Consider the following 12,413-nt stretch of genomic DNA (forward strand, 5'->3'; position numbering starts at 1 on the left):
ATCAGTCATTAAAAGTCTCCCAACCAAAAAAAGCCCAGGACCAGATGGTTTCAGTGCAGAATTCTACCAGATCTTCAAAGAAGACTTAATACCAATACTCTTTAAATTGTTCCACACAATGGAAGCAGAAGGAATATTACCAAAGTCCTTCTATGAGGCTACAATTACCCTGATTCCTAAACCAAACAAAGATGCAACAAAGAAAGAGAACTACAGACCGATCTCCCTCATGAACATTGATGCAAAAATACTCAATAAAATTTTGGCAAACAGACTCCAAGAACACATCAAAACAATTATCCACCATGATCAAGTAGGCTTCATCCCAGGGATGCAAAGGTGGTTCAACATACGAAAGTCCGTCAATGTAATACACCACATAAACAAACTCAAAGAAAAAAGCCACATGATCATCTCACTAGACGCAGAAAAGGTATCTGACAAAATCCAACACCACTTCATGATAAAGGTCTTGGAGTGATCAGGAATACTGAGAACATATCTAAAGATAATAAAGACAATCTACAGCAAGCCAACATCAAATTAAATGGAGAGAAACTCAAAGCAATACCACTAAACTCAGGAACAAGGCAAGGCTGTCCCCTCTCCCCATAATTATTCAGTATAGTACTTGAAGTTCTAGCCAGAGCAATAAGACAACATAAGGAGATTAAGGGGATACAAATTGGAAAGGAAGAAGTCAAGCTTTCCCTATTTGCAGATGACATGGTAGTATACATGAATAACCCCAAAAATTCAACCAAGGAACTGATACAGCTTATAAAAACCTTCAGCAACATAGCAGGATACAAGATCAACTCAAAAAATCAGTAGCCCTGCTATATAATAGACAAACAGGTTGAGAAGGATATCAGAGATACATCACCATTTACATTAGCCACAAATGATATATGAACAACCTGGATGACAGTGGGAGTAATGAAGGGCAAGGTTTGAGGGAAAGAGAGCTTAGGGGAGCAGGAGATCCTAGCTGGATCAAGAACAGAAAGGGAGAATAAGGAATATCAAACCATGATAAATGATGACCACATGAGAACAGGAGGAGGCAGAGTGCTAGATAGGTCCCCAGCAATCCACAATGATACATCCTCTGTAGATTGTTGGCAAAGGTCGAGAGAAAGCCTGATCTGACCTAGTCTGGTGATCAGATGGCCAAACACCCTAATGGTCGTGCTGGAACTCTCATCCAATAACTGATGGAAGTGAATGCAGAGATCCTCGGCCAGGCCCCAGGTGGAGCTCCAGGAGTCCAATTGTCGAGAAAGAGGAGGGACTGTAAGAGCGTGAATTGTTGAGACCAAGATTGGAGAGGCACAGGGACAAATAGCCAAACGAATGGAAGCACATGAATTATGAACCAAAGGCTGTGGAGCCCCCAGCTGGATCAGGCCCTCTGGATAATTGAGACTATTCAATAGCTTGAACTGTTTGGGAGGCATCCTGGCTGTGGGACCGGGACCTGTCCTTAGTGCATGAGCTGGCTGTTTGGAACCTTGGGCTTACACAGGGATACTTTGCTCAGCCTGGAAGGAGGGGACTGGAGCTGCCTGTACTGAATCCACCAGGTTTAAATGAGTCCCCAGGGGAGTCTTGGCCCTGGACGAGATGGGAATGGAGGGGAGGGGCTGGGGGGATGGTGGAGGTGGGGGCAGGAGTGAGGAGGACAGGGGAACCCATGGCTGATGTGTAAAATTAAAACACAAATATAATAAAAAAATAAAATAAAATAGAAAAGAAATAGTGACCACAGAAGGCTGATTTCCATTACCTCCCACAGGTTCATAGAATGGTGAGAGTACACCACCTACTCTAGTTTTCACGTTGTTCATCAAGTCTCCTTTGGTAAACATCTCTCAAGGATGACCTTTTCCCCATCACTACTGTTCCTACCACCCAAGTGCTGGGACCACAGGCTTGTAAGTTCAACCTTTTTACATTCCATATATGCCAGCATTAAAGTGTAGCTCCTTACAGTGCCTTAAAGCCAACTTTTCATATTATTGCATTTTCCTATCAAACTACTGGTTGTTTTCTAGGGGGTTAGATATAAACAAGACATAAACAGTTTGGCTTTTTCATAAAGCGGGTTAGTAGTAGAATTAAATCACACCTGTGATTTCTCAGTTTAACAGAACTGATTCCACTGTACATTATAGCTGAGTGTGTTAATATAAACTAGCTTTAGCAAATTATCAGAGGGAAGGGGAAAAAAAGAAATGACAGGGCCTGGAATGGTGTTGCAGGCCTTTAAACCCCGCCAGTACTTGGGAAGCAGAGGCAGGTGGAGTTCCTGGCTCGCCTGATCTACATAGTCAGTTTCAGGTCACCCAGGGCTATGTAGAGACCCTGCCTAAAAAAAAAAAAAAAAAAAGCACAGGAACTGAGGATTTGCTCTGTGGTAGAGTGCTTCCTTAGCATATGCAAGGACCTAAATTGGCAAATAAAAATTAAATTGGAAATAGAATCTCCATGGCCAGATCCAAGTCCCTCTACACTCCGGAAGCTGAGTCAAGAGGATGGAGAGCCTAGGGTGGCCACAGTACCTCCCGGCTCCGGGGTCCGAGTGGATGCCGGCTCGGGACAGCCCTCCCACACAGGTGGCCGGCCGCCCGCAGCCGTGGAAGCAGCCCTCTGAAATGCTCACCTTCCTTCCGGGACGGCGGATGCTCCTCGGCCGCCAAGTCGGGGCCCGCTGGAACCACAGCTCCAGGCTCCAGACGTACACTCAGGTCCTCAGCCATTTCAAATTTACGCGGGCGACGGCCGCGTACCAGAACGCGGTGACGAAATCGCTAGCGCGGGTTCGTCCGACAGAGGAGCCTCTCCGGCTGCCAGCAACTCCCCTGCCTGTGCTTCAGCGCCACCTATGGGATTGGCAGACCATTCTGGACCAAGTTCTTGGACTGGTCTCTATCAAAACAAACAAAAGGAAGTTGAATGTTGACATAATTTGGAATGATTTCTCAAAAAACAACAAGCCGAGCTTGGATGTTGGGCATAGTAGAAAAGAAAATGAAAATGAAATGATTAAGATAATGCCATCTTGTTTTGACTACATTTTTTTGTTTGCTTAGAGAGTTCTCAGCCCAGCCTTGGCAATACATTTAAGATTTCCATGACCTTGACCATCGTCCAAATGTATTAACCGAAGTAATTGGCAAGTCATGTCTAAAATAACTACTATTTGTTGTCAAGGTTACTCTAACCGTCATCTAACTTTCATGTGTCTTAGTGGGCTTTGCCTTGAAAATCTATGTATCCCTGAGCTTGGGCACCAAGAGACTTTTCAGAGGCTCCAGCCTGCTCTTTGTCTGGCCTTTAATAAAAAGGACATAAACATTTTAATTGACTTAGTCAGTGTGGTTGTCAATTACTATCTTCAGTAAATCATTTACAAAAAGTAAAAAAAAAAGTGGTATTTACACATGTTTCAGCTATTAGTGCTATTACCGTGGGAAAGTCCCTTCAGGACTCAGGAGCTGGCTACAGGATGGGACTGTTGGCCTAAATGGTTCTTTCACTTCATCAGCAAGAACTATCAGACTCTGGGTAATTTCAAGTAATGTTAAATTATATTTAGATGGGTTGTGGTAGCATATGCCTTTAATCCCAGCCCTCTGAAGAAGCAGAGGCATGAGGCAGGTCTGTGGGAGTTCCAGATCAGACTGGTCTAACATAGCAAGTACCAGGCCAGTCAGGGTAAGTTACATTTAGTATGCAAGTTTATTAACTTTTAATAATTTAAACTGTAACCAACAATAACAGCAAATATTTACTATGCAAATTATTGTGAGCAACTTTTAACTGCAATATCTTATTTAAACTTCAAAAAGTATTCTATGGAGCTGGAAAGATGGTAAAACTGATAAGATACTTTCTAGGCAAGCATGAGGACCTATGTTTGGTACCCGTGCCCACATAAAAAGCTAGGTGTGGTGGTGCACATTTGTAACTCCAGTGCTGGAAGAGAGAGGTGGTTTGGAGACAGGAGAACCCTGGATCTTACTGGCCAGCAAGTCTATCCAAATTTGCGAAATTCAGGGTCAGTGAGAGACCTTATCTCAAAAAATAAGATGGGAAGCAATAGAAGAAGACACCAGACCTCAATCTCTGGCACCCACTTGTATGTCCACACACCTACATGAACATACATGTACCATTGACACATACATATATAAAAATTAATACATAAGTATTTTCTAAGTCTTAGGTAATTAATTAGTCTTGCTACTGTCCACTAAGCTCCCCTTGCCATGTACTCAATGAATCTGTTTTATTAAAAAAAAATCTCTGTGAGTTAAGAAATAGCAGTCTACTCAGTTCACAATGAGGTGCAGAAGTCACCAAGAAATTGAATTACTTCTCCAAGCTAATTCAATAGAACCATCATTGGTGTTTCTTGCAATCCACTACTCCCAGGCTTATCTCTACTTGGGATAGCACAGCCTTTCGGGACATTGGATTAGATGAGTCTACAGAAGACTAAAAGCTGTATCCTGGCAATTCTTTTATTTTTTCTTATTGAAAATAGATTCTCATCTGGATCCACTCCCTTTCTATCTCTTGTTAGAAAAAAGCCAGACATCTTAAGGATAATAATAAAATAAGACAAAACAAAAGCAAACAAATCAGAATAGGACAAAACAAACAAACAGAATGAAAAAAAAAACAAGAAAAGTTGCAAGAAACGGATAGAGATGCAGAGACACACTCATTTGCACATTCAGGAATCTCATAAAAAATACAAAACCAAAATACATAGGTAAATTTCTTTTTTTATTAAGAAATTTTTTATTCATTTTACATACCAATCACAGATCCTCCTCTTCCCTCCTCCTACCCCTCCAGCCTCCCCCACCCCAACTCATCTTCATTACTTCCTACAAGAATGTAAGGCCTCCCTTGGGAGTCAGCAGAGCCTGGTACATTCAGTTGAGGCAGGTCCAAGCTCATCCCCCTACCTCAAGGCTGTGCGAGGTGTCCCACCATGGGTAGTGGGCTCCAAAAAGCTCCCTCATGCAGCAGGGATGGATCCTGATCCTACTGCCAGGGGGTCCCAGGGTAAATTTCTTAAAAACAAACACACAAACAAACAAATAAAATTATAATAAGAGTCATGTTTCCTTGTTTTTTTCCACCCCCACTGGCTATTACAAGTTTTCTTCCTCCTCTTACACAGGGTTCCCTTAGCCCTGAGGGGAGGGATTTAATGGAAAATCCTGTTTAGGGATCAGTGTTCTGAGATCTTTCCCTCTCTGAATGTTGTCTGGCTATGGGCCTCTGTATTTGTTCCCATCTGTGGCAGAAAGAAGCTTCTCTGATGATGACTGAGCATGAATATAGCAGAATGCCACTAGGAGTCATTTTATTTCTATTTTCCTTTAGTAGACAGTAGTATTTGGTTTTATCCTAGGTCCCTGGGCTATCTGGTCCTATCTTTTTGGTCACCCAAGCAGTGTTGAGTATGGGTTTAATTTCATGTAGTGTGCCTTAACTCAGATTAGATATTGGTTGTTTACTCCCACAGGCTTTGTGCTGCCATTGCACTAGCATATTTTGCAGACAGGGCACTACTGTAGATCAAAGTGTTTATAGTTAGGTTGGTGTTTACATTTTTCTTTTGGTAGCATCCATGGTTAAACCTTTAACTGTCAGTATTCCTCACACTTCATTTCATATGTGCTTACACTTTTTTGTTTTGTTTTGTTTTTGTTTTTTTCAAGACAGAGTTTCTTTGTGTAGCTTTGCGCCTTTCCTGGATCTCGCTCTGTAGACCAGGCTGGCCTCGAACTCACAAAGATCTGCCTGGCTCTGCCTCCCGAGTGCTGGGATTAAAGGCCTGCGCCACCACTGCCCAGCTAAATGTGTAGCCCAGGCTGGCCTCGAACTGGTGATCCTCCTGCCTCCGCCTCCTTCAGCAAATCCTACTGGCGTGCACCACCACAACCAATACTTACACTTTTAGTACTCTTGCTGAATGCCTGAATTTTAGCTTCCTATCATCTTTCACTACCAGGCTAAATTACTACACATGGCATCCTTGTTGCTAGAAACAAGGATACTTGATGCTTCTCCGTGTGCTTGACTTCTAAACCCATGTGCCTACCAAGCTCTGTTTCATGTGTGTGTGTGTGTGTGTGTGTGTGTGTGTGTGTGTGTGTGTGTATGTGTGTGTGTGTGTGTGTGTGTGTGTATGTGTGTATGTGTGTGTGTGTGTGTGTGTGTGTACCAGAGTCTAGATAGTTTTTCTTTGATCCTAGTCTCCCAGCCCCTTCCCAGGGGTTCTCAGGATGCAAAGTATCTTTTGTATCAGCTCATTTTTCTTTCTACATTGCCTTCTTCATCATCTTGTCTCAGGTATCACAATAGCACCCAAACTCATTTCTTTTTCATTCTTGATATCACTCCTTTGCCTCAATGTTCTACCTCTCAACACAGTCTGCTCTGTACAGTAAATCTATTTGAATCCCAATTCTGACATTATAATTTTATTTATTATAAAACTTCAGAGTATTTTTTTCTGCATTTTTAAAATGACAAATTCTCACTAGGTATCCTAGATTGGCTTGGAATTTGCTGTCGGTTCTAGGAACTCAGTCTTCCAGCTGTTATTACCATGACTAGCCAGCCTACCTTGTCTTGCTGTCAGAATAAACTTATAGCTCTTTAATCACTCTTCTCCAATCCCATCTCTTGATTTCTTCACACTATCCATGGTCCTTTCCTTGTTTCTAGATGACTAGAGAAGTCTCAGTTCGTGTGCTTCAAACACTTGCTTCCTATACCTTGCTTATATCCTACATTTGGGTCCCTGTGTTTATTTTTTTATAGCAAATTTACCAGTTTAGTTGTAGACAACTTTAGAAAGCTTCCATGACTATCTGTGTTAGTTACTTTTTTCTTGCTGTGATAAAACACCATGACTAAGGCAACTGATAAAAGAAAGTGAGTGACTGGACATATTGGTCAAGAGGGCTGGAGTCTATTATGGATGAGTGAAGGCTTGGCGACAAGAACAGCTGAGAGCTCACTTTTGGAACTTTATGTGTAAGGCAGAGAATGCTCTGGGGATGGTGGAAGGCCTTTGAAGTCTCTAAGCCAGACCCCCATGACATGCATTCTCTGCCACATCACCTAATCCTTCCCAAATACTTCCACTAATTAGGGGCCAAGTATTTAAACATATGAGATTATGCCGGTTAATCTCATCCAAACCACCATACTGTCCAAAGCTGTTTAGATGATGCACTAGTCACTTTTCTATTGCTGTAAAGAAACACCATAGCCACGGAAACTCTTTTTTTGTTGCTGTTATTTTTGTTTGTTTTTTGAAACAAGGTTTTTCTATGTGGCTTTGATGCCTTTCCTGGAACTCACTCTGTAGCCCAGGCTGGCATTGAACTCATAGAGATCCTCCTGCCTCTGCCTCCCAAGTGCTGGGATTAAAGGTGTGCACCATCACCACCAGGCCTACAACTCTTATAAAAGAGAGTATTTAATTGGGGCTTGCTTACAATTTCTTAGGTTAAGGCCATTAATATCATAGTAGGGAACATGGCAGTATGCAGACAGACATGATGCTGGAGAAGTAGCTGAGAATTCTTCATCCATATCCCCGGAAGCAGGAAGAGCAAGATGCTGGACCTGGCTTGGGCTTTTGAAACAGTAACACACATCCTCCAAAAGGCCGCACCTACTTCAACAAGGTCACACCTTCTATTCCTTCTCAAGTAGTGTTACTCCTTGATGACTAAGCATTCAAATATATGAGCCTTTTGGGGTCATTCTTGTTTAAACCACCACATTCCACTCCCTGACCCCCATAGGCTTGTAGCAACATTATGTTGAAAAATTGCATTTAGTCCAACTTCAAAATTCTCCATAGTTTATCATAGTCTTAATACTATGTAAAACTCCAAAGTTCAAATTTTCTTTTGAGACTCATGGCAATCTCTTAACTATAAACCCCTGTAAAATCAAAATAAGAAAGCAGATCACATATACAGTGATATACAGTCCAATATACAGTGACACAAATTATACACAGACCAAAGCAAGACTAAAACCCAGAGGGGAAGGTTCCAGATTCTGCATTTCCATATGTAATGTCAAAGCATTTTGCTCTTCAGAAAAGAAGATAACTCCTTTCATCTTTGTTGACTGCTACAGATTTATCTCTCTTGAGCTGGTTCCACACCCAGTCTATAGCTCTTCTTGGCAGGCACCCCACACCTCTGGAATCTCCAATATCTTGGGGTTGCCAATAAAACCCTGGGTTCACTTTCGTAGTGTCACATAATGGCCTCACTGAGCCTCCATGCAGGGACACCCCTGACACATGCCTGGACTCAGTGGCTTTCCTTAGCCTTGAAAGATTCTACAACCCCTTTCTTGTATCCTTGACTCTAAAGCCAGAGCCAGGTGTTGAAGCTACAAGTTCTGCTGCTTACTGGGGCTGGAACATGCCCCTCTCATTCAATTATATCTGCCTCGGTTTTCTTTTGTTGATGGCTTCCTTCACTTCTTAAGTGGGGTCTTACCCTAATGTCACCACTCCCTTTATTCCATTAAGCACCATGCTTTTCTTTCTTTTTTCCATTTTTTCTTTTTCCTGAGACAGTATTTCTCTGTGTAACAGCCCTAGCTGTTCTGGAACGGACTCTGTAGACCAGGACCAGGCTAGCCTCAAACTCACTGAGATCCTCTGTCTCTGCCTCCCAAGTGTTGGGATTAAAGGTGCGTGCCACCATCACCCATCCATCACTTGCTGTCTTTAGTTTCTGATATGAGTTCCATTTACTTTCCTACCACCTGCTATTTCCAGCAGTTCTCCTCAAACACTTTGGCAAAAATAAATTTACAGCATCCTTTTATGAATTAATGTAATGGTTTTTTAAACTTTCTATAGACTTCTGAATACATCATACATTGGCAACAGAAAGACAAAAAAAGCCAGATATATCACTACTTTTTTGATTTTCTGTGTGGTTAGTGAAGGTAAGAAAATAAGTTGTGGATCTCTGTGCGTTTGAGTCTACAGGGCAAGATCCAGGACAGGCACCAAAACTACACAGAGAAATCTTGTGTTGAAAATCCATAAAAAAGAAAGAAAATAAGTAGTAGTGATATTCTTAGGTTTTTCAGTTCAAGAAGTAGATTTGTTTTTATTCCAGGGGAAAACAATCAGGCTCCATCTATTTTTCAAGCAAGTTATTTTGGGGATGTAAGCACCTCTGAGTATGACTGGTAGAAATACAATTTTAATGGAGAGAGAAATGGGGGAGAAAGGTAGCCCCTAGTACTTTTCTCTTTTTCTCTTTGCAAGCATGCTTTTGCTAGAGACAGAAGGCTATGATGGTTCCATGAAAAGAGAAATCCTGAGTAGTCCAGGATGAACGTTGGTATGACTTATCCACTGTGCAATGTGATGTTGATAAAAGAAGATTCAAGTCCTAGAAACAAATATTTTTCTAGAGATAATACAAAAAGAAGGCCCCAGTCTTCTTGAGTATACAGGAAGTGTGGCAAAGACTGGCATTGGAATAATGAATACATATCAACAAGAGTCAGGCAAGGTAACCCTTTGCCATCTGGAAATGCTCTGAATGGCCTCCTGTTAGCCCCGATATCAAATTTGATTCACTCATTCCCTGTCAGTGTCCAAGAAACTCATCCACAGAGCAATTAACAAGGACACAGTTGCCATGTTTTCATGAAATGAAAAATGGGTTTTCTTAAACCATGTGTCTCAATTCCATGTTAGAATGTTAGACTGTAGATTGCCATGTGGCCCAAGCTATCTGGGACATCATCTTTTGAGTTCTCTTCTTAAATAAAAAGAATATTTTTGTTGTTTGGTATTAAACACTCACTTAAAAGATTTAGAATGTTTTAAGTAAGTTCAAAGGGTTACTATAGTCTAAAGTTGTTTTCTAAATCTCTAAGAGTTGGAGTGATTTGAATAAAATATTTGAGCAGGGTGGTGGTAGCCCACACCTTTAATCCCAGCTGAGACAGACAGATGTCTATAAATTAGCTGTTGTCTAAATTCTAGAGTTACAGTGAAAAATGTGGTTGTAGTGTATGTATGCCTTTAATCCTACCACCGAGGGACAAAACTCAGATACAGCTTCTAACTGGTATGTTTGCACACTAGAGAAATCACATACCATATTTACAGATCTCTACAGGATTACTAGAAAGTCAGCTAATTTTCAATGCTGACAGGAACAAAGAGCAGCTTTTTCAACTACTGGGGTAAGCTCTTATCCACGCATACAACCATGACCAATATTGATCCAGATGATAACCCTAATTGTGGATATTATATTTATTGGTGAATCGGAAACTGGGGACTCTTCATAAAGCAAAGAGGAGTCCACCAACATTTGTCTGTTGGCTTCTATTGAAAACACTTTCCATATACAAAGAATAAATAGTCTCTCTTTGAGAAACAAATCTGTACATTTTATGAGGCATGGAGAACCTTATACTCAGTAATTGCCAACCACCCTATAGTTGTAAGAGCACCCCATAAAATGATGATTGGATCTGTTCTAAGGCAGAGTCCTTTGCAGGCTTAGTCATGGAAGGAAAGGTATTACTGTGGAACTGGTAACTATCTAAATTCCATTATGACCAGGATATGGTAGCAAAGGGGTCTGTGCCTTCCCTCACTGAGGAAATAGCTCAGTTGCCTATAATCCCCATCCTAAAACTGCTCACCCTTCTCCCAAAAGAGGCACCTGTTGGACTGTGGGGACCAAGGGAATGGTCATAGCATTTGGCTAATGCATGGTTTACTCATGGCTCATCAACCACTGATGACACTAAAGCTAAATGGAAAGTGGCAGCCTGTAGATCAAGGGATAGAGTGGTTATTACTGAGGAAGAAACCACCAAATTAGTACAATATGCTGAAGCACTATTGGCTATAAGAAACATAAGGAAGGCAAAAGGAGGATCTATACCTTCTTCAGGTCATGGTGCTTGTGTAATTGCATAGCCATATAGTCATCAAAATGGAAAACCACTAACTGGCAGATAAATGGCAAATATCTCTGGTCATGGGAGACCTGAATAGAAATGGTAAAAGCTAACAAACCAAAGACATCAAATTTTGTGTAGCTCATACAGTCAAGACAGACAAAACATCCAGAAATAGTAGACAAATTGGCATCATGTTTAATTAAGACTAGATTATTAAAATTTCCAGAAAACAAACTAAAAACAAATCAGCAAGAATCATAGATTGCACATTCAAAAAACTTGGAAGTTTATACCTAACACTAAAAAATAAGGGGAAATGGAGAACCAAATTAAACCAGGACAACCCTGTGAGAATAGCTATTATAAGGGATCCATAGCCAGGTGGTGGTTTACATTTTTAATTTCAGCACTTAGGAGACATACACCTTTAATCTCAACACTTGGGAGACAGAGCAGGCACATGAGAATTACAGTGATTTAAATTTAAGAGCCACTTGCAAAAGGCAGGCTGAAATTCAAAGTGAATATTTTTTTGATCTAAAAATAAATACACTTAAACCTTGAATTTATATATAAAGAGAAAGGAGAATATAATTATATTTACCTACACATACTAAGGTATATTTAGTTTCAAAATTTCAAAAGAATTTTTAAAATTGAAAAATAATTCTTTTTTGTTGCCAAAACCCCATTTTTTTTTCCATAGGAAAGATATAATCTGCCAAAACCAGAAGCCCCTAGAGTTAGGGTTTGGGGAGGGTTTTGCTTTTATCTTTCCAGAGGAGTAAAAGCATCCAACTAAGAAATCCAGAGGCCACTGGACAAGTGAAACATCTGAAGAAAAGGGATGGGTCATCAAGAGAAAATGTGCAAAGACAAAGAATAAGTTGGCCAAGTGGTATGCCCACCTCCAGCTGACTGGCTTGAAATCCTGACTCAGAGCTCTAGACTAGCACCAGCACCCATGCCACCAATCTCATAATCTTTCAGTTTTCATTTGACTCTCTAATACTTTTCTTTCTTTCTTTCTTTTTTTCTCTTGAAACATAGTGATATTATTTTATTTTGGAAACCTGTACCAGCAAAACTTCATAGGAGCATAGCATATTTTCAACACAAGGAAAGTGGAGTCTTCATTAGTGTTAGCAGAACAATTAGTGACCTGTACTGTTATACTTACAGGGGCCATGGAGGGTACCTTCAGTTACTTGACTAAATGCCTAAAATAGAGCAGAAGGGTTGTATAGTTGCTTAGCTTTGTTAGAGTAGATGTAATATTTGGGATGGGGGTTTATCTAGAGCTAAAATGCCTACATCTGAAATTCAAATTAGCTATTGGCTAGCTTTGAGACTTTGGAGAACTTATCAAAAATGATTTGCTTCTCATATGGTTATTTGAGTAT

The 12,413-nt window shown here is 40.8% G+C and overlaps 1 protein-coding gene across 1 annotated transcript in view; it reads right to left on the reverse strand.

Annotated features, from left to right (window-relative positions):
* Shcbp1 (SHC binding and spindle associated 1) overlaps nucleotides 1-2,800 on the reverse strand; it is a 45,651-nt gene extending 42,851 nt beyond the window's left edge. The window contains exon 1 of the mRNA XM_036166831.1: nucleotides 2,666-2,800. Within this exon, the coding sequence (XP_036022724.1) occupies nucleotides 2,666-2,762 (97 nt within the window). The 5' untranslated portion in view covers nucleotides 2,763-2,800. The remainder of the gene's footprint in view (nucleotides 1-2,665) is intronic.
* Nucleotides 2,801-12,413: the final 9,613 nt, after the last annotated feature.

This window comes from Onychomys torridus, chromosome 17 (assembly GCF_903995425.1).
Source record: "Onychomys torridus chromosome 17, mOncTor1.1, whole genome shotgun sequence".
NCBI classification, from domain to species: Eukaryota; Metazoa; Chordata; class Mammalia; order Rodentia; family Cricetidae; genus Onychomys; species Onychomys torridus.